Source organism: Mchenga conophoros, linkage group LG5 (assembly GCF_057382185.1).
Source record: "Mchenga conophoros isolate Kocher_MC1m ecotype Shallow Benthic linkage group LG5, M_conophoros_male_GT1.1, whole genome shotgun sequence".
Lineage (NCBI taxonomy): Eukaryota > Metazoa > Chordata > Actinopteri > Cichliformes > Cichlidae > Mchenga > Mchenga conophoros.
Window position 1 is genome coordinate 30,116,509 of NC_140530.1, and position 26,919 is coordinate 30,143,427.

Here is a 26,919-nt window from a genome sequence, read left to right on the forward strand (position 1 = left end):
TCTGGTCCTCCTCCACTGAGAGGATGTTTACACCTCATTGTGTGTGTGGTGTGTGTGTGTGTGTGTGTGGTGTGTGTGCGCCTGGGAGCATGAGTGTGTGTATGTGTCATCCGGGTTGAGCAGAGTCATGCATTCTTTCCATTACCCTCATCAAATCAATGTTCAACAGCCCTCCTCCATCTACTGTCCCTGTACAGCTGCAGTGTGCGAGTGAGTGTGTGTATTTGTGTAAATGTATGTCACTGGAATGCTTGATCAATAAACAGATAGGATATTTGATCAGGAAAAACTGGGACGACCGCCCTGTCGATGTGGGTTCCAGATAAACTGCTGTTGATGGAAAGCTGCTTGATGTTATTTCACAGCATGTCGGCTTCAATTCTGTGAATTTTTTAGTGACTGGTTCATTATTCTTACTTTTCTTTGAGCATCGCCAACAGTCTGTGATCTTTAGCTTTGAGAGAAATACCTCAGCAGTGACTCAATAGCATTTTACACCAGGATAAGCAGTAAAAACTCAAACTTGTGTTTAGTGCTAAATAGCAAAGTGCTACACATTCGTGATGTGCGGCATGATAAAAAGTTATGAATAATTAGTCCTCACCATATCTCACAGTACCATATTTTCAGTGCTGTCAGACTACAGGCTTTCTTCTGGTTTCTAGAGTTTATTAAAGAAGGAAGGACGCAGAACTTTCAGCTTTCACGCCCCTCGTCTGTGGAACCAGCTGTCAGGAAACAGACACCCTCTCTAATTTTAAGATCGACTCAAAGCTTTACTTTTTGATAAAGCTCATAGTTACCGATTAGGTGACCCTGAACCCATCCTTTAGTTATGCTGCCAAAGACAGTTTTTTCTTTTTGTAATAATGTTTTTTGAACACTACTTTTATTTTGCAGGATTTTAGCCAAAGGAAAATTTGAATAACAGTGTAGTATGTCTATGCTTCAGGACTTCATGTGATGCACTGATAACTTCTTTTCCCCTCTCCTCACCTCTTCTTTCTCTTGTTTTTCTTTCCCTTCACCCTCCAGCTGTTTGCTGCAGAGAACCCCCCTCCCTGAGACGGTTATAGGGACTTTTCCTGTTAATAGGGAGTTTTTCCTTCCTACTATTGCAAAGTGCTCAGTCATAGGGTCTTTACCTTATGGTATAAAACAACCAGAGGTGACAGTTGTTGTGATTTGGTGCTGTATAAATAAAACTGAATTGACTTGAACTGATTCAATGAAAATTGCCTTTGGTGTGATAAAATGACCTACTCTAGTGCCATCCTTTTATTCTGGAACACCACAAGAGTAGCTTTGCATGAGTCACAGTTAAAAAATATAACTAAAACCTTCCTTTGAATGGCCAATATTTAGAAATATGACAATGTGTAGCAACCTAATTTTTAAGTTTTATTTTTTAAGCTTAAATCTTTTAGTAAATCTTACAGTAAAACCTGATTAAAGGAGTTGAATATATGTCGCTGAGACGGTGAAGTTCAGAGGTGTCAAACATATGGCCCTGTACGATAGACTTATATCCATCCTGCATGATAATTTCATATGTCAGTTATTAATGACCTGTCGGTATCTGGGAACCGAATCTTCAGCCCTGCTTTGAGTAGCAGAGATGCAGAAATGTGTGCATGTAGCACAGAGCCATGGCTCAGTGTCTGAGTGTTTAAATGAGTCTCACAGGCCTGAATGTGCGCTTGAAGCCATTTTTAATTCTTAATTTGCTTGATCTGCTGCTCACCACAAACAAGCACAACATTTTGGACTTTTAACTGTATTTTCATAAGTTTTCAGCTTTTCCTACTTATAAAAAACTTCCTAATGGTTATTCATACTATTCAAAGTAATTAAGCAATAAACAATTAACCTGTTGAACCCCAATCTCTGTACTTCTCTGAGGCGAGAGGGAGAACATCTGGTTTAACACGATATACTGCTGGATCTGTTATCTAAATATAGACATGTGTGGTATTGACAGAAATGTCAGAATATCAGCTAAAAGCTCACAAAACCATTTCAACAACCGCTGAACAGCTAAAACAGCAAACAATTAAAGTCCAAACAGATTCTACAAAAAGATGTAAACACAAAGTGCGAACCAACAGCAAAAGAAGACCACAACTACACTTCACGTTTGAAAAACATTGTAATGAATTACCTGAATTTGACCATGATAAAAAGTGCACTTCCTGCATAGCTCTCTGTTTGCTTTGAGACCAGTTTTCCATAAGAGATCTCTATTTCGTGCATTATTTGCTTGCTTATTACCACTCTACTGTTGTGTACAGTGATGTTGGCCACTGTTTTTTGTTTTTCCGCCTCCAAAAATGACCTCTGACAAAAGATTTTGCAATTCAATTTCAAGGAAATTTCAACTTTTACAAATTATGTCAAACCGCAAAATGCTTAGCTATTTGAATAATAAAACCTCTGTAACTTTGTGAAAAACAGAAAAATTTCTCTTGTTCACTTTTTACTGTAAAATTCATTTTTTATGAGTACAGTTAAAAAAAAGACGAAAAACAACAACAACAACAACAAACTGGACAGTCTGGGCAATTAGCTGCAGGAACTATTTCTGTAATTTTATTTTTTTTATTACAATGTAAGTCCAAAGAGTCAAGCTGACAGATGTTTTGATTTGTCACAGCAGGCTTTCATTTATCGTGTAGAAAAAGAGCCCAACTTATGATCAAAGTGGGCTGTATGTGGCCTGTAAAGTGTAAAGTGGTTTTAGAGTTTTTCAGGCCTTTGTCTATGTGTAGTAGCTGTGCACTGTCACCAGGGGGCAGTGTCAAAAATATGTGGGACAACTGATCCCTTAAATTAGCTCCTGAAGTAAAATATCGTTTTTGTCTTTGTTGTTGCTCTCTCTCCATTACAACCTGCTTTTCAACCAGTCAATATATATATTTTTTGGAGGCTTGCATGCAGGTACATCCGTGTTGGTTGCATATTCATAATCCTTCATGTCTGTCTTACTTGTGCTCACAACATTCATATTTTAACAGTGGAAACTGGGAGTTGCTGTAAGTACTGTGTGTTTCCAGCAGGTAGATGTTAGGTTCAATCCCATAAAAAGTCACCATCCCAAACACTCACCTGCTTTATGTCAACCATACAGAGATGTCAAGATGTGACTGTGTCGTCATGGCGACCTCTCAGTAAACAAACTCTTCTTCAATGGGCCACAGCTCACCAAGACAACAGTAAATATCCAGCAGGCCTGACAGTGTGTTTATGTGAAGTGAAACACAGATTTGATCCCTGGGTCTCCTGCAGAGAAAAGATTTTAACTGGAGGGAAAGAATAAATCGGATGAGAATATTTAACTAGTATATTTCAAAATAAATGAAACTGTACACTCTGAAAACAAATATGAAACTGCGTACACTGTGTGTGTGTGTCCTTTGCTTTTTCAAATTTAACCTGTAACCCAACAAAATGTTAGTTAATGTTAGTTTATGATGCGCCAGTGCTTGGCTTACGCTAGTTAACTGAAATTGCTAATGTTAGCAGCTTATATTAGATGAGAAAGCAGAAGAGCCAAATTCTGAACAAATTTCAGGTATTAAGAAGCAAATCCGGAGATTGGCGCTTAAAATGCCAATCATCCATCCACCATTCATGGTGGTTAGATGATTTTAAAAAATCCTTTTCAATTTTAGGGCTTAAAGTTGAGGTGTACCAACACAGGTAATATCTGGTATCTGTTTTCACACCACATCTTCTTATTCAAGTCAGTGAAATTGACTTCTTCACCATGTTTGCAGTGTTGGTGTCCTGTCGGAGGCTTTTAAATTTCCGGTAGAATTGATTGTTGTCTAATAAGACTACACCCTATTCAGTAGGGTGCTGTTGAGTTGGTGAGTGAAAACTCAAATCAGCAGGAATCTACATCTGTGCTATGATGCTACATGTCTTGTGGATTTAGCTTGTTAACTAAGCTGTCTAGCACTCCATTTTCTAACTATGGACATCACTGGTTTCAAAAACCAAGTGACAGTCTGAGTTGATGGCACAGTGGCCACATGCATCCTTTAAAAATAGACACAAAAAGCAGTTAGTAAATTCAAATAATTTTCAAAAAAGGAGTTAACTTGGAAACAAATATGGCATCATCATAAATAATAACATATCAATATCATGTTCTTTGTGAAAAATGTGATTTTGAGATTACAATTCCTTTAAGACTTAATTAAGACTTTATTCTGCACAGTGGGGAACTAAAAACAGTCAAAACCTCAGGAAAACAACACAAGCGACACATGATCCACACACACTGAACACACTATCACAATGAACATTGAACACTTAACTGTTTGGTATCTCAATATTTAAGTCATCTGCTGTTATAGTTCCACAAATGTTAACACCAGATGCTCAAACATGATCAACAGGATCATAGTAACTATGTTACTGTCTGATGTAGTTCACTGCTGAACTTGTCTGGCGCTGCGCGTTAGAATCACCGGAGACTCTAACGTCATTATTATCACGACCAGAGAGAGCTCTAGTGAGTCAAAAAACTTGCTGGCGGACAAATTCACAGAACGGCCAAGTCGTGGCAGCTCTTGGACCGCACTTTCACTGCCATGCGCTGGTTGTTACGTGCCACCAGTCGGTCCAGGAAGCGCCGGGCCTTACAAGTGAGGCTCTCTTTCCGTTTATAAACGGAGCGCCTGCGTTGAATGGCCTCGGTGCTGTCTCGACGAAGGCGGATCTGTCGGACCACGCCCTCAAATAGCTCGGTCACGTTGTGCTGAAGCGACGCTGACGTCTCAATGAATTTGCAATCAAACACGACTGCACATGCTCGGCCCTCTGGGGATAAATGACACAGACATATTAATATAGTAGCAGGAATTCATTATTAGTACTTTTGTAGTTTTTATTTGTTTTTATGTACGTCTTGCACTTGCACTCCACCTTCCACAGCAACTTCTCTCGATCGGACTAAGTCACTCTTGTTTCCTACGAGGATGATGGGAAGGTTTTCGGCCTGGCGGGTACGTCGGAGCGTGATGCGGAGCTCAGCAGCAGAATCAAAGCTGGAGCGGTCGGTGACCGAGTAGACGATGACGTAAGCACTCCCCACCTTCAGACAGTCATTGTGAGAGGGGCCATCCTCCCCCTCCTGACAGGAAACCTAAACACAGAGAAGGTTGAACCCAGACTTTAAATCAGATGTTATCAGCTTCTTTGTGAATACTCACATAATGAATGCCTACTTCTTAAGCTGCTTGTGCTGGACAAAGTTGTCCAACTTTTTTAGTGACTTACACTGCACACATGTCTGTAGCCCCTGCACTGGTTTAACTCATAATCCTCTACGCATAACCAGAGAGCTATGCAAATGGCCACTATAAATTATACTGCTTTGCAGCTCAAGAATCTTTTTTTAATGGTACCAAGGTAGAAAGAACTTTATTGTACAGGCTTTTTAGTACATTTTAGGGCATTTGCAACATGTTTGTTAAATTTAGTCATGAAATTTGCTCCAACAGAACACTTTGTTCTGAATTTCACATTAATGTGAAAAAAACAAACTTACTGACACACGTGTTCATATTATTTGTATTTGTGCACACCTTGAGATGTTTACTTTTTGTGGTAGTTTTTTATCAACCATATCTTATTTCTTTTGGTAAAATTCATTTTGCTGTGTCAAAGCGACAAGTTTATGTTTTAGAGATCCTAAAATAAAACCTTAATCAACATAGGAAAAGTTTGTTTTTAAAAAAAATATTATCATCTCGACACAGTTCCCTACCATTGTTATTGTTTTTTTATGTGGCTGTGAAACCCAGAGATTCAAACACTGTAAATTTCCTGTCCTGCCCTACAGCCTTACTCTGTAACACACGGACACACCGTGGTTTTGAGTTCAGTTTAGTTTCAAACTGTCGCTTAGTTTCCACAATAATTTTTATTTTTTTAAATAAAGTGTAGTGTTTGTAGCATAGTGTTTGTCTGTGAGATTAAACGATTTAAGGAGTTCAGAGCGATCCAAAAAACAACCAAACAATGGAAACATTTGAAACACAGTAATACTGACATCCTCATCTTAATGAACAGATTCACAGAAGCTGGTTGTGCTACCAAATCTGACCCGACTGCAACTAAACACATTTCCTATACATTGCTGGTTTAGTTTGTTTTGTAGGTACACGATGCTATTTTAGTTAGTTTTTGCTTTTTATTTAATTCAGTTTTGTTAATCTCTTAGTTTTATTTTCAGTATTATATCTCTTTTCATTGTGCAGATAACTTGCAGCTGTATTTATCTTTGAATTTTGGAAATCACTGTACCATAATAAGGCTCAATAAGGGCTTTTTGGGTATAGAAAATTGGGATGTCTCAGTTTTCTGCAGCTGAGCTAGTCCAAAACAGAGATCATATTGTTTGTCTCTCCACTTTTAACTGAGAGGTTAAAAGTATCTTTGACTACCCTTTTAATGAAATAGAGGTTAAAACCAATGGAAAAATCTTTTAGAAAAATGTGAAATTCAACAAACAAATCAATGCTGTGGTTAAAAACTTTCTTTCAGCTCAGAACATTCTCCATACTAAAATAATTTTTTTAAACCACTAGATCTGCAAAGGGTTATGCATGCTTTTGTTACCTGTAGACTGGACTACTTTAATGCACTGTATACTAGAGTTAGTCAGTCACTCTTGCTGGTCTGCAATTAGTTCAAAATGCTGCAGCCAGATTAATTACTGGGACAAAAAAGAGAGATCACATTACTCCAGCGTTGGCAGCCTTGCACTGGCTCACTGTGCTCTACAGAATCCAGTGTAAAGTTGCACTATTTATATTTAAAACCTTAAATGGTCACGTGCAGCCATGCTGTATGTGGTAGACATGTTACGTCCCGATCATTAAGCCTACTTCCAGATCACTGGTGCCTTTGCTGTCATTTCAAGACTCTGTAACTGTCTTTAAATATGTTTTTTTTTCTCCATCTTTTAGAAACTGCTGATATCTGCAATTTTGGTTAGAGGATATGTTATTTTATGTAAACAGCATGAATGTATGTAGCATGATTTTTTTAGGCTCCTTATTGTTTTTTATGTAAAATCATTTTATTGAAAAGCACTTTTCAATGAGTGATATAAACCAAATGTACTTTCTAGTTTTAGTTACTATATTGATATTAACACACTGTACCAGTTTGTCGTTCTCCCAGTTGTCCATGACGATGAGCGTCGTTTCCTCTCCATCTACTGTCAGTGTCCTCTCATATGTGTCTTCTGTAACATACAATAAATACAAAAAAGACAGGTTTGAGAATTTGCTTTTGAGCTAAACGCTGTGATCGGCATGCTAACGCGCTCACATGTCGGTTTTTATTTTGTTTGGCATTTTAGCGTGTTTGCATGCTGACACTTGCTAATTGGCACTGAAAGTACCGAAGAGCAGCTGAGGCTAAAGGATATCAGCTCCTACAGGGCTGTGAAAAAGTATTTGCCCCTTTGTTGTTGTTGTTTTTTGCTCATTCATTATATTTAAATGTCTCACACCATGAAACTAATTTTAATATTAGACAAAATACAGTTTTTAAAGTACAAAGCTAAACCTATCCAGCCCTGTGTGAAAGTAATTGTCCTCCTTGATAATCAGATTTATCAGTGATTACAGTCAGACCTGTTGACTCAAGAAATTGCTTAAATAAAATCTGTTTAATGAAGTAAAGTAGGCTAAAAGATCAAAACCAATACACCATGCCACCATCAAAAGAAACTCAAGAACACCTGAGAAACAAAGTCCTTCATCTGTCGGTCTAGGAAGGCGTGAAGCCATTTCTAAAGCTTTGGGACTCTATCGATCTGTGGTGAGAGCTAACATCCACAAACGGAGAAACTTCATAGAAGTGACCGGCCTACCAAAATTACTCCAAGAGCAGATCAGCGACTTATCCAGGAGATGACAAAAGAACCCAGAACAACATCTAACAAACCGTAGGCCTCACTTGGCTCAGTTAAGGTCAGAGTTCATGATTCAAAAGTCAGAAAGAGACTAAAAGACATATATGGGAAAACTCTAAGGCAAAAACTACTGCTAATCATAGAGAACACACAGGCTTGTCTCACATCTTGATGGTCCTCGAGACTTTGGGAAAACATTCTCTGGACAAAAGTTGAGCATTTTGGCATAAAAATAACAGCATTTCATAAGAACATCATACCAACAGTCAGACAAATGTGAGGGTAGTGTGGTGTTCTGGGGATGCTTTGCTTCAGGACCTGGACAACTTACCGTAATTGATGGAACCATGAATTCTGCTCTCCATCAGAAATTCCTGAATGAGAATGTCTGGCCATCAAGCTTGCGCCCTGAGACTCAAGTGCAATTGAACAGGACAATGATCAAGAACACACCAGCAAGTGTGGCTTTGTCACAGTCCGGACTTTAATCAGATTGAGCTGCTCAGTCCACGCCGGAAAACCCTCTGCCCTCTTTGAAATTAATGCGTGTGAGCAGCAACACTGATCTATAAAACATAATCTATTGGTTGATATTGAATTAAAGGGCAATGCAGAGAATTGTGCATTTTCAGAAATGCTAGTATATAACCTCTCCTCAACTTCATTTTCATTGGATGCGTGAAAAACTGAGCTGTGTGTCTAGGGTGGACAGTTGTTGCATTTTGCACGTATACAAACATATTGAAGCAGCAGTAAAGAAAGCAAAGAGGAAAAAAATGCAGGCAAAAGTTAGATGTTCAATTATTATGTGTCAAGCTATGCTCAGAAATTAGGCTGTAGGTGAACAAGCTGGAGATTCTCCTGATGGTGTATTTTTTTCTTTTTATGTTTGAAGGGGGAAATAAACTCCCTTGGCTGTTTTTCTTTTTCATACCAGTAACAGTTAGTTTGTCCTCTTTGTCCTATTTGGAACATAAGGCTACAGCAGCAGTACTGCTTCTTTATTGTGTATGGGTCGCACACACTATGCAACATGAAAGGTGGATAGTGTTACCCTAACATGAGCCTGAACCTGTCCCTCAGTCTCAGTGTTGACTGGACTATAGCGAGATCACCCAAATCTAGTCCAGAGATTTTAGTTTGAACCAAAGTGGAGCACTGACAGAAGCAGCTGAACATCTCTGTTAGCCCTAGAGCTATGACTAAAATAATAAACAACATGGTGGACCAAAAAGAGACAACAATAAGGTAAACCCTGACAGCACAACCCACATAAAAATGAAACAGAAAAAAGCCAAAATGTTAATGTTTCAAAATGTTCTGTATGTTTCGTTGGAATAATACTCTGTAATGTCTGTGCTATGAATTACTCAGAAAAGAAGCCTTTTTGCATTCATCTCTCTGAAAATCAAACAATTACGCACAAATTATATGGATGTTGGAGGCAAATAAAAGATCACTTTGAAAAGATAAAAAAAAGGCCAATCAGTGATTAACCAACAACAAAAAACAAAAGTAACAAAACAAAACATGTAAACCCATGGATGTATGACCATTCGCATCACGTCAGACTATCACCTGATCGATGCAGCTTATCAATTATGGCCTGAGGCCAGTCAACACGTGACAGATGATCAATCTCAGGCCAGCCAAGGTTGATCTCACAACAAAGTCAGAGACAGAAAGTGTGTGCTGATCCACCGTGCACTGAGTCTGAGTGTGAAAGATTATGAAAGCATGGTTAAAAATTGTCTGTGGTTAAGGAATCCTTTTGGCTAATTTCTATTTATACAGAGTCAGTTGTCAGTTAACATATCTGTGGCTTGTGCTAAAGCTTTGCAGCCACCATGAAAAGAAACTCAAGAACAGCAGAGAAACAAAGTCCTTCATCTGTCGGTCTAGGAAGGCGTAAAGCCATTTCTAAAGCTTTGGGACTCTATCGATCTGTGGTGAGAGCTAACATCCACAAACGGAGAAACTTCCTAGGAGTGACTGGCCTAACATATCTGTGGCTTGTGCTAAAACTTTGCAGCATTTTTGATTTGACATTATGGTATTGCGCAGCAAAGGGTAACATACATCTCCATTTGTTCTTATGGGGCTGAGTTAACATCATGAAGTTAGTCTGGGATCATATGAAGACAATGAAAACAAAGAGACTGCTTGAATCCTCTGACAAGTTCTCCAAGAAGACTAGAGGAACCCTACCTGTAAAATACCCTGAATATGTGCACTGAACTGAAATAGTTTATTTTTTTACAATATTGAACAGAAAGAACATCTTTCAAGGTGTTAAGTCCATCATTTTTCGGGAAACTTTGACCCTGTCAACTAAATTAAACAACACCTATACTACTACTACTAATAATAATAATAATTAACTATCTTAACTAACTAAAAACTATGAGTAAGTGTGACGATTTAGATGTAATGACCACCAGGCACTTAAAAAACAAGCACTCATAATGTCCCACCTCCAGGTTGTTCATCCTTGTCTGTTATCCCGGCAAAGATTCCTGCGAGGCTAGTCTTTCCGACTCCATGATCACCAAGCAACACTACTCTGTAAACACAGTCCGAATCACTCTGTGAGTCATCATCAGAGTCTGAACTCCACTGGGCACGGTAATGGAGGGACTTGTCTCCAGGGTGGTAGGACGCTGACTGTCCCAGAGGGGGGTGGTTGCGCTGGGGACGGGGCTGCTCTGGGTTGGGTTGGGTGCTGCTGGGGATCCAAGGCGGTTGCTGGTAAAGGGGATGAACTGGAGTGCTGCCTCGCCTTTGGAGGGGCTCCTTCTCTCTCTGGGTGTTGAGGGTCATGTTCCTACGGTAAAGGCATTAGGACAAGATGGGCCTGAGGGAGGAAATAAGACTGTTAATGGTTCAGAGGAAAATCTGGTCCAAAAAGGTCCTTGCAAACTTTTTCAGAGAGGCAATTTGTTGTCTTTCCCAAATAACCACCTCTGTTTTTGCCACAGTGATGTAGAAATGCGCTCTGTTTTTAGGTTTACACCAGAGAAGGTGGAGAAACACAGCAAGACCTTCATTTGTTTGCTAAAAGCGTAGTCTATTTTTGTGGCATAATGTTAACTACTCTACACTATAAAATGCATAATAAAGCACCAGAGATTTCCTTGTTAAAAAAAAAAGGTTAAATAAATAACAGTATTTCAAAAGGAGAGCGTGACTGTGTTCTCCGGATTTCCTGCCTGGTTTTATAGACTGACCTCCACAAGTGTATCCAGAGGGATTGTGGCAGTGACAGCTGGGGAAGTTATGGTGGTCAGGATATATTGTAGAGAGGAAAAAAAGTTTATTTAGTTAATCTGAATTCTCAGAGCTCAGCTGTATTATTGGATTATATGGTGACAAAATGCAGAAACAATATATACAAATTCATCTTTAACTTCATTCATCTTTAATTTCACTGATCGTAGGTTTTAGCAGTAGTGCTTCAGTCTTTAATGAAGATACTATAGACCAGCGGTCCCCAACCTCTTTTGCGCCACGGACCGGTTTATGCCCGACAATATTTTCACGGACCGGCCTTTAAAGTGTCGCGGATAAATACAACAAAATAAAACTAGTACCGGTACCGAAAAAAAGAAAATGTATTCATAACACACGTGAAAAGACCAAGGAAAACGGAGTAAACGATAAAAAACGCTAACAAAATAACGCTGAAAACCGGTAAAAACCCTGAAAACCACACATTTCACACCTGAGCCTCAACTCTCGCGGCCCGGTACCAAACGACTCACGGACCGGTACCGGTCCGAGGCCCGGGGGTTGGGGACCGCTGCTATAGACTACACTTAGACAGTTTATTAGATACACCTAGTACCAGATTGAACTTCCATTTTTGCCTACCTAGGTAGGCTGTGCTGTTTTAACAATGCTCGGTACTAAGAGGCCTAAGTGTGCAAAGAAAAACGCCCCTTATACCATCACAACCCTACTACCACCAGCATAAACTGGTAATACAAAGCAGTATGGATGTATGGTTTTTATATTGTTTACGCCAAATTCATCCAAAAGTCGTAGCAGAAACCCTGATTCACCGGACAGGAAAATGTTATTCCAGTCTTTTACTCTACAACTTTGGTGAACGTGTGCAAATTTTAGCCTCCATTTCCTCTTCTTAGCTGACAGGTGTGGCACTTGGTGTGGTCTTGTGTTTTTACAACTCATCTGGTTCAAGATTCAACGGGATGCAAATTTGCATATCATTATAACCAGTGTTTATTTGAGTTGTTTCTCCTCTGACCTCAGACATTAACAAGGTATTTTTGTCCAGAGACCCACAGCTCACTGCATAGTTTCTGTTTTTCAGACCATTCAATCCCTGTAGATAAGTAGTCTCCAAAATACTCAAACTAGCCAATCTGGCACCAACAACCATGCTGCATTAAAGGCACTTAAATGACCTTTCTTCTGATGTTGACTGCTATGTGATTGGCTGATTAGATATTTGAGTGGGTGAAAAGTTGTACCTAATACAATGGACAGTGAATGCATAGAAAGAGCCTACAGATCAGAAAGGTGATGCCAATTCATGAAAACTTCATATCTGGATTTTTTTTTTTTAATGGCCAGCAGTCACCACTGCTTTGATTTTAAAAAATAAATCTGATTGTATGCTGTATAAAGTGCAGGAGAAAATTAGTTTGCAGCTTACAACATGTGATGATGACAATTTACTTTAAATTAGCCACTGAGCTAATTTAAAGTCTAATTTATGGCAACATGATTTTCATTCAGTAAGTTTTCAAAAGTACTTCGTTCGTTCTCAGTGACGTCCACCCCTCACCCGTGACATGTGGTTTAAAAAAAACCTATGATCATGACGGCCCAAAAGCTCACCTTGTTGCTTAAAAATAGGTGTCCACAAATTAGTGAGTGACTTTATAGTGACTATGTCCATCATTTATATACAGGCTATATGTCTGCGTGCAGGTAAATTAAAAGCTGAAAGTACAGTTGATTATTTTTAGGGATTATTAAAAGATTGCAAGGCCATAGAAGGACTCAAAATGTGATAACTTTGCTGTGGACAGATAGCTGCCGAGCTAACCTTAAATAGTGTTTGTTTTAAAGTAGTTTTTTTTTTTTTTTTTTTTTTTTAATAAATGCATTTTTGAAGTGGTGCCTGAGTGACCTCACTCACTGATTTATGTACAGGAGAAAGCACTTTGCTAGGGAACAACACAACAAATAACATGCCCTTGCCAATTAAGAAATTTGTGAACAATTTGTACAGTGATTGCAGTTTCAGACAAAATTTACACCTTCATTACATTTCCATGTATTCTGTGGTATCACGTATCACTATCATACACAACACTTCATGCATTTCATTCAGTCATGTCATTCTTTGTTAAAAATGAGTTAAAGAAACCCAAAACTTTGTTTAATTTGATTTCTCTGTGAAAACAAATGCATTGAGACAATTAATACTATTATAACAAACATCACAGATGGGAATCAAAATTACAAACCTAAAAACATATAAACTCAAGAAACCTTCTGGAAAATGTCAAACTTAGGTCTCAATTCCAAAATCTAGCTAGAGATCAAAGAAGGAACCAAAAGCGACTTCTCCTATGCACCAGAGAGCAGAGACACACAAAAACCCTCCTATAATGAATAATTAACACATTTAAAGGTGCCAAGTACAACAGTTAGTGGTGGTGAAGGCCGGGCAGACCAGGTGAAAGCTGTTGGTTGCAATTAAAAAGTTACAGCATCACCAGTCCCACAAAACGGATAAACTTGAAGCTAAGGATGAGCAGTAACAAATCGCTCATGTAATACATACAATATACAGACCAAATAACTGTACTTGACTAGTTAATAAGAGGTGATGAACAACATTATTTGGTTTTACTTAAAGCAAACCAAACAAACTGAAAGAATGAGAACTATTTCAAACATGATTTTAGCTCTGAAAGTGAAGTTTTTTTGAATGAAATATCTAAAACTCGTTTATTATATGACTAATAGCTAAAAACAGGACAAAACACACAGCATGTCTATAGATAGATAGATAGAGAGACTTACCATATACACTCCATGCACAGCTGCTTCCGTCCAGCTTCAGTAAACAACAGAACTGAACTGAACCCTGTCTCTCTGACTCTGTCAGTGTAACAGTACCCTGGTGCCACAGTAACCCGCCTAGAAAAAAAAAGTTCCACAACAGCGTTAAAAATTCAGCAGTGGAATCACGGTTATCTACCTCCTCCAGTGTGTGTGTATGTGTGTGTGTGTCTCAGAGTGACAGCAGAGGAGAAACAGATATCTGAGGAGGGAGTGTGTGTGTGTGTGTGTGTGTGTGTGCGTTTGAGAGAGAGAGTTTTATCAGTGTGGAGGGCAGGCGGTTTAGGAAAACATTTTGGTCACTTCCTGTTTGACCTAAAAGACACAGTCTGGAGTAACAAAACAGCTCAGTTGGAATAGTCTAGTTTACAATTGATATGACAACTTTTTTTTAAAATTCTGGTTACATAGAAATAAAAGATACAGACAATACTTGCTCTAATTTTCTCTCATATGTTATAATGGTGGACACTTATATTAAACATGTTTAATCCTATGATTGAAATAATAATTTAAGGATGCTAAGGAGACCAAATATCAGGCTTATTTTTACTCTGCTTAGGTTTAGATAAAACAGACTTACAAAGTGCTTTGAGTGGTCAAATTGAGTAGAAAGGTGCTATGTAAGTACCAGTCCATTTACCAGTTTATTAATGGCAATTTATCAGCTCCCTAACTACTGAAGATATAATTTTAATGCCTTTCTAAGGAATGAAAACAGCTGATTTTTAGGTTAGCAGAGAAATATTTCAGCTCTGAGGCTATTTTTTTTCCCAGTTAATACAGGTAAAACCACATGTTGTTGTGGCATTGTTTAGTGTTTGCGTGATAAAATGTTGATGTCACAGCTGAAGAATTTCGTCACGTGTAGTTTGAGGCAAGACAAGTTGCATGTATTGACCAAATACAGGAAGTTCATTCACAGTAGGAGCACAAACTGTTAAATATGTTTTGAGACACCACCCTGTCGACGTACTAACACTAAGTATAAGTTGTAGTTTGCTCCATTGGGGTAATTTCATAATGGAAATATCCAAATTGACATGGAGGGGACAAAAATAACACATTATTACCTACCAGTTGATGAAGTCGCCAGTTTTGTATGGATTAGTAGCTAGTAGTCCTGGTGAGTTAAAATGATGAATTAAGACTTAAGGATATCTCTGCCTTTCGCAGATGACGTGGTTCTGTTGGCTTCATTGGGTAATGGCCTCCAGCTCGCACTGGAACAGTTCACAGCCGAGGTCAGAGACGCGTTCCTGCCCCAAGTGGAGGAGTTTAAGTATCTCTTGTTCCCGAGTGACAGGAGAAGGGAGCAGGAGATCGACAGATGGATTGGTGAGAAAAGTACTTAAAGACGTTCGGGTTTCTAGGACCTGACGTTAGCTGGCACGACGTTAGCTTATATTTATGTTGTTGTTTAGCTAGTTCTTGTTAGCTGTCTGGAGATGGGAGGGTCGCATGTCTGATCTGAAATGATAACCAGACCCAACGATATTAAGAGTAAATAAGCAAGTTCATCTAGGATTTCTCATGTTAGAACCCTTACTAGTTCAGGAAGAAGTTGAAATGGAGTAGTAGCGGAGGATGCAGATGAACAAGATCAAAAGGAAAACACTAAACACCACACTACAAAACTTCTGTACAAACAGACCAGAGGAGTCGCCCCCTGCTGGTCAGTGGGAAACGAGCAGGTTTAAGGCATTCAGTGAAGGCTTAATTCAGATCCAGAAGTTAGAGTAGGCTAATAACAATTGTCCTGCTTTTTGCTTACATTTTATTTGAATAACCCAAAGTTCCTAGAAAAAGTTATTCATGATTTTGTTACTTCCTGTCTGGACTACTGTAATTCCCTGTGCTTTGGTATTGAACAGTCATCTTTACGCTGCTTGCAGTTGGTCCAGAATACAGGATGCCGTTATACGATCTTCCATGTAGAAATGAAAGAATCATTTTAAAAATGTGAAGCTTTAATAGCATGCCAAAGTTGGGATAAATCATATTCAAATTAAGTATTCAACATGAATATTTTCATATTCATTATTCTTAACTTTTTATACCTCTGGTAGAAATGGATTCCCACAGTTTACACATGAGCTGAGATGGAAAATTCACTTCCTCTGTGTCAGTGTGAGTGTTCTGACTGAAACTCAACACATCGCAGATGTTTAGCTTTTGTCCACCCCCTCAGGTTAAGAGTTTGAATATAAAAGGAGGAGTTTCTCTGTGCATTCCCATTTGTTTGAAATGTCGTTTCCTAAACAGCACAGTCTGGCACAGTTGATTCATAACTTTATCAGTCAGCTAGTCCATATCTAATCGATTTCTGATTTGAGACCAAAACAACTCTACCTTTCTACCCCCTCTTTTTGATTTTGCCATCCGCTGAGAACTGCATCTGGCTTTAATCAGGTGTAGACAGCTCATAGAAGACTCATGCCATCATTAGTTTTATGAGCTGGTTGAAAGCTTTCAGTGTTTCCACTTGTTTTAAAAACAAAAAGCCTTTAAAGGGCTTTAAAAAACAAATTTAATTTGCAGGCTTTTATCAAAATAATAGACTTGCTTTATACAGTACAACCTTTCCTTATGTTGTGGCTATTAACCTTCTCCTTTTAAAAGGAAAATTTACCAACAATCAACAAATAAACACTAAAAATCTAACAGTTCAGACTAAAAACAGCAGGATATCAATTAACCTGTTGTGCAGATTCTATGGATGTACACAACAAAGCAGAGTACCCCAATGACGAAGTGCCCCATTTTGAAGTCAATGGCCAGACTTAGTCACATCAGACCATGTACAAAATTCCAGTCCAGAGAGGTCGATTGAATCCACCACCAGTTGCCAGATTTAATTAAATCCCTCAATATTGTCCTCTAAGGTGAATGTCAGTTTTTCCAGGGGAAGAATTCTCAGAATCTTGTAATACAAATCGTCCATTATGGGTACATACCGGGAGGTCCAGTATTGAATCACCAGTCTAGCTATGTAAAAAAAATTACTATAACATTAAATAAACATTATTTTTAGCCACATCGAATGACAGTATACAGTGGATGGAGGGCATGTGCAAACTGCACCATGTCAATATGTTTTTTAAACTTTTTTTCAGAAGCTTTAGATCTTTGAACAATCCTAAAAAAAATATGCATGTTCTAGATTTTATTGCACTTCGTACAGAGGGTTTGTGTGCTGAGACTGCCCCACAGCAGTGATATGCCGTGCAGTCTGGATTATTTTAAACTGGGTTTCCCAGCCATCATTACTGTTAAGCATGGTCCGGGAATTTGTTATATGGCAGATCTCCATGCCTGATCATCAGTCATGTGTCTCATGTCCTTCTGACACTGATTTGTGATATGTAAATAGAAAGTTTGCATGACATAAATCTGTCTCATAGAGGCTGAGATATGATTTCCTATAAGCACAATGTTAAATGCTTTTTAAGTTTATGCTTATATTGAGATGAAACGGAATCTAGCGTCAACATCGTCACACTTGATAATGCTCATGAAAATATGGAAATAAAGACGTGGCATAAAAAAATAGGAAAATACGTGCTATCTTGTCAAAATGTTTACTTAACTAAGACACTTCTTTGTCATTTAAAACTCTGTTTCAGTTTCAAAGTTACAGAAAAATAATCCACTAAAGTTCCAAGAGTTACTGGGAACTCTTAAAGAAGAGCTACTAGCTGTAAAAGCAAATAAAGTACATCTATCACAACCTAAAAAAGAGATAAAACTATTTAGTAGGAAATGAAGTTTATGTTAGAACAAACATACGGTTCATTTTATCACCCTGATTTTTAAGCTCTTATGAGAGCTCGATTTGCACTCCTTTACTGAAAATCTGTAGAGGGCGACAGGCCTGCACTGCAAGGTTTAGAGGTTTAGTGGACAGCCGATTCATATCAATTTGTCTCTTTTATTTGCAGAATGTGAAAAAAACCAAACATTTACCGTAAATGGTAACATACATTAAGGACATTATCATACCTGTAATATACAACTCACTCTATTACACACAGTTTTTTTTATGGCATTTTCTTGTCTTAAGTTTCTTATTTTACTTTGTGTATTTTGATTTTTGTATTTTTTATTTCTATGTTTCTACAATTTTCTTCATATTGGAGCTGACAATAAAGCTAACTTTAATTTCTTTCCTTTTGTAAAAATCTAATCCAAATGTCAAATAACAGTTACTGCCCAGTGATCCTAACCTTATACTTTGAAATCATCCTATGTGAGACATTTTGTAAACCTTAAAGTAATCATCAAACATTTCCGGGAGACAAAGTGAAACATGTTGAATGTTTTTCTGCTTTCATTTGTAAGTTTAAAGCTGCGTTTTGTTTATCATATTGAATTGTTTGGCTAAATTCCTTTCCTTTGGTTAACGAAAATTCCAGATAGAGTCTGTATACATGTAGATTAGTTCCACTAAACAAGCTGTACATATGTTTCACTGACAGTAGTATGAGTATTAGTAGTAAGTCAGATATTGAGTTCTGCTGCCACCACATGGTCAGAGGAAGTCAAGCAGCGGAGAGTTTTTAAATATGTTTCTTCAGTTGCACAGTGAAAATCAAATTATAGTAAATATAGCAAAAAGAAAAACTAAAAACTGTTCTCGGCTTGTACCAGGGTGGCCAGTCTCTAGCGGGGTCGACTGCCTGTTGCTTCTAGTCCTCTGGGACTCTGAAGCTTTGTCCAAGTGTGGCCCATCTGGGGCGTCCTTGCTTCTCCTGCTAGGATGGACATGCTGTATGCTTGTTTTTTTTCTTACAGGTGCAGCAGTTGGTGATACACTCTACATGTCTATTTGTATTTGTGCTCTGTCCATTTATTATATTTTTCCCCATTTTCTCCCCCCTTTCCTTTTTCTTACCTGCCTGTCCTGTCTCAAACATTGTCATACTATGCCACATATAATGTAATTACTGAAATAACAATTTCCAGCTGTCTTTTTGTGACCTCAAGCTGAAGCGCACTTGGGTTCTGTGAGATTATAATATTATTTTATGCCATGTTAGACCCCTAATTAAAGATTGAATTATTATGTAGTTTGAGTTTGCATTATTCTCCTGAATTAGAAGGTGATAACTATTACATTTGTTAAACTGTATTACATTAGACTGCTGATTTATTGTGAATGAATGATATTGTTTTATGATGCATTATACTGCTGAGTTATAAGAAATACTGTTCGCAGAAAGTCATCGCCTTATTTGTCTGATTAGAAGAGAACAGAACATACTGGAGTTTTCTGCCACATCTCAGCAGGAGCAGATAAACAGGGAGCCAAGGTCGTAGCTTAGGTGCCGTGTGAGAGAAAGAATGTGAATGTTTAGGCTTTTATGATTAGGTGGGGGCCACTAGAGGCTATAAGAGTTTGATCAATGCTCCACCATTTTGAGATCTGATGCTGTCTGCGTACGGTGTCCATCTCCCACGAGTGTGATCATTAAAATCATCGTTTGACTCAACCCGGCCGGACCAGTGTTGTTATTTTGGTTTTTCCTCTTGTCTCCATCCCCAATATTTGAATCCGTAACAGTTCTGCAGTAGGACAATGATCCAAAACTCTCCAGCAAGTCCACCTTTGAATGGCTCAAGAAAAACAAAATGAAGATTTTGGAGTGGCCTAGTCAAAGTCCTGAAATGAATCTGCTTGAGGTGCTGTGGCATGACCTTAAAAAGTCAGTTCATGCTCGAATACTCTCCAGTGTGGCTGAATTACAACAATTCTGCAAAGATGAGTGGGCCCAAAATTCCTCCACAGTGCTGTAAAACACTCATTGCCAGTAATGCTTGATTGCAGCTGTTGCTGCTAAGGGTGACCAAACTTGTTATTAGGTTTAGGGGGCAATTTATATTGCCTCCCTGGAGCTTAGATTCTCTTTATTATTTGACTTTGTTATATTTATTTGGAGCAAACAATTTAAAAATAGTTGTATTCTTCTATAAGCATCTTAAAGTATGACACCTATCCTGTACTTGCTCATCTCACATCAAATTTGTACATAGACCAACTTGTAAATATAAAAAACAGATTGTAAATAATCTTCCAAACCCTTAAACATCTCTGAGTCTGCAGCTGGGAGAATAAAAACTAAAACTGTCAGAAGGTGGCTATGCTGACAAACTCCTTTATTAAACTGTGGGGCAGTATTATTTAAGCTTCAGTGTTTAAATGGGTCTGTCACCTTAGAAAGAAACAGTAACATAGAGAGCGTAGTGGCTAATTAAGCTGAATTTAAATTGTTATCACTTTGTGTGCTAAATCACCAGATTAATGATTTTCTGCAGCATTCATCACATTGTCTGTGGAGGTTCTCAGTCATCCAGGTCAGAGTAATCTAAGGAGCTTGGAACGAAAAGCAACTGGAAGTTTCTTGAGAGGTTTCTGTGTTACACAGTTTCTGTGTAGGAGAAGTCATCTGTTCCAGAAAATGCCCCTTCTAAATGATCAGACACTACAACACCGCCCCTTTCATGAGAATATGCAGGAAAAACCCTGGGTTGCCTTGGCAAGCTGATAATAGTTTCATGTGACTGCTTATAGCGATTGCCAGTGTTAATGCCAGTTGATACAGATAATGGAAATATACCCTTGGTATGTTGAACTTGCTTTGTAGTTCAGGGCCCAGAGTTACAAAATCCACAAACTGAAATGGCAAAAAAATCCAGATAATTCCATGTCAGCAAACACAAAACGATGATAACAGATAATTAAAAACACAAGACGACTGACTAATAAAGTAAAACAGGAAGTAAGCAACGAAAACTAAGCAGAGAATCACAGATGTAAAAGTAAACTTAACATGGGGAAGAGACAGAACAAGAAAACTCAGTGTGTCCGAAACCCAGGACAACATTTCCATGCTGCGTTTATGCTTCAGATACATTCACACACATTGATTTACAAGTGATAATGATCTCATCATTATTGTATTTAAAATGCATTAATGTATTTTAGTCACACTTTAGTTTTTATTGTATTCTTTTTAGATTATGATTTAGTGTGCTAGGTTACGCTTAACGTTTTGGCTGCTGTAACACAGAAATTTACCAACTTTATTTATCCCAAAAATTGGTATCATATTTGACCATATTTTATGTATAACTGTATACCATGCTCACTTTTCTGTACTCGGCACCTTTAATACTGCTGTACATTATTCCAAATTAGTTTTCTAAATGATCATTTTAAAAGAAAGACAACTGATATTTATAGATTTTGGTGTAACTCCTTTAACTTCAGTAAAGAACAAGAATTTTTCCTCTAATGCTGCGTGTTAGTGAGGTCGCCAACATGACTGTTATATGCTCTGCTGTTTTATTTGACAGATTCTTTCAGAATCTGATCAGTGTTTGTGTTTCTGATCTTCTGTCCCATCGTGCTACTTCTCTTCCTCTGAGGATTCAGTGGATGAAGGACCCTTAGATGAGGAAGAGCCATGCTGGGATTCATGGAACTGCTGCGAGTACGTGTTGTTGGTTTGATCCACAGAAGATGTTTGATGGGATGCAGCTGGAGTGAAGGATATTAAAGCAAAAATAAGCATATGAATAAATGACACTTAATATGTGGAAATATAATAACAGCTGAGTTTTTGATTTATGTAATTTGGATTTCATACAAACTTTTGAAATGTCTTTTTTTCTCATGTTGACCAGGAGCAGTCACCTGGAACCACTGCTGCAGTCTGTTATGAAGAGGATTCACAGCTGCACGAGAGAACAATCTGGATCAGTCTTCAGTCAAAATTCATTTCTTATCTGAAGCATTTCAGTATGTATTTCCAGATTAGTCAAAACTGTAAAATCTGCAGTTCCCTTTAGTTACAGGAGGTGGCGATGCTTCCACACTGTCAATAAGGAACAACTAAAACTCTGGAAGAAATTAACCAGTATTTGTACTACACCAAATCACAGATTTAATTCAGTCTGACTTAATTCACTGCATGCCAGTTCAAATGCCTATTTCAGGACTATTGAAGCTATTTTGGGGTTTCAGCTCGACTTTGAGACACATTTTAGTTTGTGTTATTCAGATGACTAAACATATATTCCTGACTTTTTAAACGTAATTATCATTTTTTAAAATGTATTTATATTTCTGGACTGCATATTAACTACTTATGACAATGAAAAAGTGAAGTGAATTTGGTAACACTTACCTCTTTGAGGATGAGAAGTGGATGTTGAAGCTTCTGGGTATGATCCAGATCCTTCTCTAAGGTTCTTCTGAGGTTCTAATCCAACTTCCTTCTTGAATTCTCCTCCATTTTGTGATTCAACGTCCGCTGGGGATTCTCCTCCAGATGCTAGTCCTGCATTCCCCTGGAGAAACACTCTGTCCAGCAGGTGGTCCAGCAGCTGGTCTGCATGGTCGGGCTTGGTTCTGACAGTCAGTTTACGACTAGGTTGTTCTGCTGAGATCTGCATCTCGGTGATGTTTCTGAGGAATCAGATCCAACTGATTATTTACACCTAATGAGATGATCAATATTTGTGGTCTCTACATCGTTGTAGCTATATTCCCTAAGGTCTGAATGAGAGAATTTGTTTCATCTTGGAAAAAGAAACACAAGAACTAGCTCTGTCCTCTGGATCCATCCAATCAGACTATACTAGTATAAAAATCCCATTGAAGGGTAATTACACCTTCATATTCTCCTTGAATCCTGCCATCCAGTAAGAGGCTATTTAACACACAGCAAGGTCAGTGGATATGGGAGAGACTAATCACTGCTCAAAGTTACTTTTTGGGTCCTTTTTTTTCCACTGAACAGACAGCCAGACCTTTATGGCCCCTTGAGTCAGTTCCATGTTGGTATCTGTAATGTAACAGATTTTTGTAATTTGGACTATATTATCCAGTAATACCAACAGTAAGATACTATAAAAAAGGTTATAAAACATTCATTGTAAAGGGAAAATCATTTTGAGAAAACATGGGCTCACTAACTTCACTACTTTCATTCATTTTTACGCTAGTAAACCAGCCTGGGAAAAACTGACCAACAGCAGAGGAGATTTCCTTTAAAAGTCATAATTTTAACCTAAAATATCATTTAACCAAATACTTAAATCTATTTAATATCCATCCATTCGATATACTGGCATTATCCTGCAGAGGGCTGCTGTAAGCTGGAGCCTACCCCATCTGATGAAAGGTTTGCCTGAGACTTGAGCAGATCACCAGTTAGGCTAACACATAGAACGAGACAGTCTCAGTTTAGATTCCTCAACTGTGGGAGGAAACCACTGCACCACCTCAACAAGTCTTGAAGTGTCTACACATCTCCAGTATGCAAGCCAAAGACTGACGTCACCAGACTGGTCATGATTGGGTCAACCATTACATCTGCTGAATTAATGTCAGGCTGCCCTACTTACCAGGGCTATTCATTTTCTGACTAAGGCTCGGCCTCAGTGTGAGCGCTGAAGGGATAAATGCTGCCTGCAATGTCACATGTTATTGAATTTAAGGCAGACACACAGATCCAAACAAATCCTCACCAGGTGTGCAATCCAGTTTCAATACAAAGACCTGGGTATTCTTAGAAATAACAAGTGATCATAATCAAAGCTGAAATTATAATTTGGTCTAAGTAACAGCATTTTCATACAACAGCTCTTGTGCTGGAACTGCAGTAGCTGGGACATAGGCTCAACTGTGACACACGAATCATGTCGATAGCCATATGTACTACAATGGGATGTCTTTGTGTGCCATGTCAAGTTTAAAGTCAAAGTGTCGCAACAATGGCTGTTTTTATTCTTTTACCTGGCTAAATATCCATGATAAATTATGCTGAACATATAACTTGGTTGGGAGCAGGTAGCCATAGTAGCCACATCTCTCTGTTATGTGTCCTTTAAAGACCATGGGTTAAATTTCCTGTTTGCCACCTCAGTTATAAGCAGTCACATACTTTGGGTCTAACAGAGATTTATGAATCTTATTTACACTGTAATACTCCTATGACTCCTGTTTAGAGCTAGCTGCACCATTGTAAGAAATGCACTAACTGGGAATTAAGTCAGCCAGTGTTGTGGTTTTAATGCTTAGCATGGTAGTTGTAATATTACATACAAAGACTCTAGTGTCTTATGTATCTATTATTGTAGGATCTACTGTACAACATAAAGCGCCTTGAGGCGACTGTTGTTGTGATTTGGTGCTATATAAATAAAATTGAATTGAATTGAATTGAATTGTGCCTTTGTCAAAAGTAGGAGAGCGAGTTTGGCTAATCTGAAATGTTAAAATCAATGCCAAAGTTGTATCAAAGCAGTTTATACAAACATATGTTCTTGCAAAAAGAACCACGCTAAAAACACCAGAGATTATTGATAATTGAAGGTTTAAAGTGACCTCTAAAATAAACATAGAAGAATAGTAGTTCAGTGTAAATCTAAATAACTCTGAATTGCAGAATTGAGCGGCTGATTTTTATGAGGCAGCTGCTTTTACCTGTTTCTGATTTGTTTGAGGACGCAACAGAGCAGCAGGAGCTCAATCACAGCCAGCAGTAGAGCTGCCAGGGATAAACAGAAGACTTCGTAGGTCACCTGCTCAGGCACTGTCATGGCGATATTTGGAAAGCAGGCAGCAGCAATGTGATGCAGATCTCCACACTAAACAACAGTTTGAGAGGTAGAAAAGGTAGAATAACACTGAACATGAACATTTTTTTTAGATCTTTAATTCTTAGGATTAAATGTTATGTTAGGGTGTTTTGGTTAAAGATTTATTCTGTTTAAGGAATCTATGCCCCAAATTACTTTTTTATGGGAAAAAAGTAATTTTTTTTTCCCTTTCCTCTTTTAAAGCTATCAATTTCATCCTCATGAGAAAATGTATAAAATTTTAATGGTGACAAAAGTATCAATGTGACTGAAAAGAAAGCAAAGACACGATGAAAAACATACAAAGATGCTTCAGTCACAGGCAGCAGTAGGAGGGGAGACACACTTTACAGTCTTAGTTCACTAGCCACTAATAGCCTGTAGTTGTTTTGATGAACAATGCACACTTCTACACTTGTAATCTAGTTTAAAATAAATATATTATCACATGTACACATATCAGTCACTGCTGTAAAGCATTTTCTGCTAATCTGTTTACGTACCAATGTCCGTTGTTGGTATTCTGCAACTGAAGTTTTTTCTGTTGCTTAGAAATGAAACTGTGCCATTCTTAGAAAGTTGAAAGTAAACATTCCCAGGCCAGGACTCTTCTGATAGTCATGGTTAGTGACAATGATAATCTGCACATGGCTAATGTGAAAACATGGAAAAAAAAAACATGACTCCGAGGCATACTGCAGTCTCCACGTGTTACTGTTTGCAAATTTTTGGAGCACTTGTTGTAGTTTTTGGCTTTTGTTTTTATTGCAATAAAAGAAGCTGTGATTTGGCTGAATTACACACACGGGTGTAGTTTATTAGTGCAGGTGTGAACATACAAATACCAAAACATCAGAAATGAGAAACAGCTTTGTACCTTTATCCCAGTTTCATGAAAAGATTCACTAAATGAAAACTAAAACCAACTGACTCATAGCAGAGAATTGCTTGATGGCGAACTTGCATTCAAAATCTGTTAACCTCTTTTATAAAGTATTCATAATCATAAAGTAACTTTTCCTTTCCTTTCCTTTTTTTTTTTTTTTTTTTTTTTACATTGGTCTGTGTACTCCCTTTGACTAGTGTTCTTCTGGTTAAAATGATTAGAGCTTAAAGGGGAATGTATCTGGAGTGGTTTGAGTCACATGTTTGGTCTGGAGTCATTGTTAAGCCATTCGAAGGAAGCAGGGCAGAAGGATTATTCAGCTGAAAACTCATGCTCCAGGCAGGGTGTTTTGATTCAGTTATAAAGCCAGGGCTGAATTGGTGTGATGTGGGCCGAGTGTTGATACCTATTTTTACCCTTATTACAAAATGCCAAATACATGTAATGCATTGGAACCTGACCTTGCGTGTTATTTTGTCATCAGTTGTTGGTGAACTAGGCTTTGTGTGTTTTACAAGTAGTTTTGCTTTTTGTAAAATTGTTTTTATCTGCTTTTGGTTCACAATAATTATGATGGCCATAAAAGGATTCTGATATCATCAACAAATAGCTGTTTATTTTCTTGATGATTTCCAGGTTTACTGCACTTTATTATGCATATGCATATATATATATATATATATATATATATATATATATATATATATATATATATATATATATATATATATATATATATATAACACTCTCCTTGTTCCAAAATATAAGTCCTGGCCTTGATGATCTTATGATCTTATTTCTGCAAAACTGGTTTCCAGTTTACGTCATTTCATTTAGAGCTGGGATGTCAAATATGAGGAGCCAGACTCCATTCTGTCCCACTGGTTGGCTTTGGAAAATGTGAAGCAGGGCATACATTTGGGACTTTTGTCTGTATTTCCATAACTTTTGCAGCTTTTTCTGCTAATAAAAACCTCCCCCGTGGCCTTTTATAGTATACCAAAGTAATAAAGTAATAACATTAAATGACAGAAACATTCCTGTTTTTTCAATATCTGCTATAGTAATGTATGTGTTGTGTGGACCAGTTTTTCATTTAGCAGCAGCATTTCTTTATCATGTAGAAAAACAGACATACTGTTGAAATTGAGCGTCTTTGTCTTAAATTAATATATCTCAGGGATTAAATGTGTATTTAAACTTCTGGGCAGTTTCACTGATCTGGTCTTGATGTGTCCTGTGATGTAAAATATCCTTGATTTACAGGTTTATTACAGTAGCATCTAGTGGACAATAGAGGAACTGCAGCTACCCAAACGAGCTAATCACAATAAGTAGGAAACGGAAAGCG

At 37.9% G+C, this 26,919-nt stretch overlaps 2 protein-coding genes across 6 annotated transcripts; both read right to left on the reverse strand.

Annotated features, from left to right (window-relative positions):
- Positions 1-1,711: 1,711 nt before the first annotated feature.
- On the reverse strand, positions 1,712-15,697 carry LOC146574824 (GTP-binding protein REM 1-like). Of its 4 annotated transcripts, none has more exons than XM_085274791.1 (7): positions 15,585-15,697; positions 15,113-15,505; positions 13,997-14,113; positions 10,411-10,790; positions 7,179-7,261; positions 4,933-5,152; positions 1,712-4,827 (listed from the first exon to the last, which is right to left on the reverse strand). In XM_085274791.1, the coding sequence occupies exons 4-7, from the start codon at positions 10,754-10,756 to the stop codon at positions 4,550-4,552; spliced, it is 927 nt and encodes a 308-aa protein (XP_085130917.1). In that variant the 5' UTR covers positions 10,757-10,790; positions 13,997-14,113; positions 15,113-15,505; positions 15,585-15,697; the 3' UTR covers positions 1,712-4,549. The 4 variants fall into 4 exon arrangements, with proteins under 4 accessions (XP_085130917.1, XP_085130918.1, XP_085130916.1 ...); XM_085274792.1 differs by adding an exon at positions 11,164-11,201 and having other exon boundaries at positions 15,113-15,638; XM_085274790.1 differs by having other exon boundaries at positions 15,113-15,637.
- Positions 15,698-21,168: 5,471 nt separating this feature from the next.
- Positions 21,169-25,243, reverse strand: LOC146574825 (uncharacterized). 2 transcript variants are annotated; one of them, XM_085275621.1, is made up of 5 exons: positions 24,986-25,137; positions 24,528-24,691; positions 22,225-22,505; positions 21,689-21,772; positions 21,169-21,575 (listed from the first exon to the last, which is right to left on the reverse strand). In XM_085275621.1, exons 2-5 carry the CDS (start codon positions 24,641-24,643, stop codon positions 21,445-21,447), a joined length of 612 nt encoding a protein of 203 aa, XP_085131747.1. In that variant the 5' UTR covers positions 24,644-24,691; positions 24,986-25,137; the 3' UTR covers positions 21,169-21,444. The 2 variants fall into 2 exon arrangements, with proteins under 2 accessions (XP_085131747.1, XP_085131746.1); XM_085275620.1 differs by lacking the exon at positions 24,986-25,137 and adding an exon at positions 25,186-25,243 and having other exon boundaries at positions 21,171-21,575.
- Positions 25,244-26,919: the final 1,676 nt, after the last annotated feature.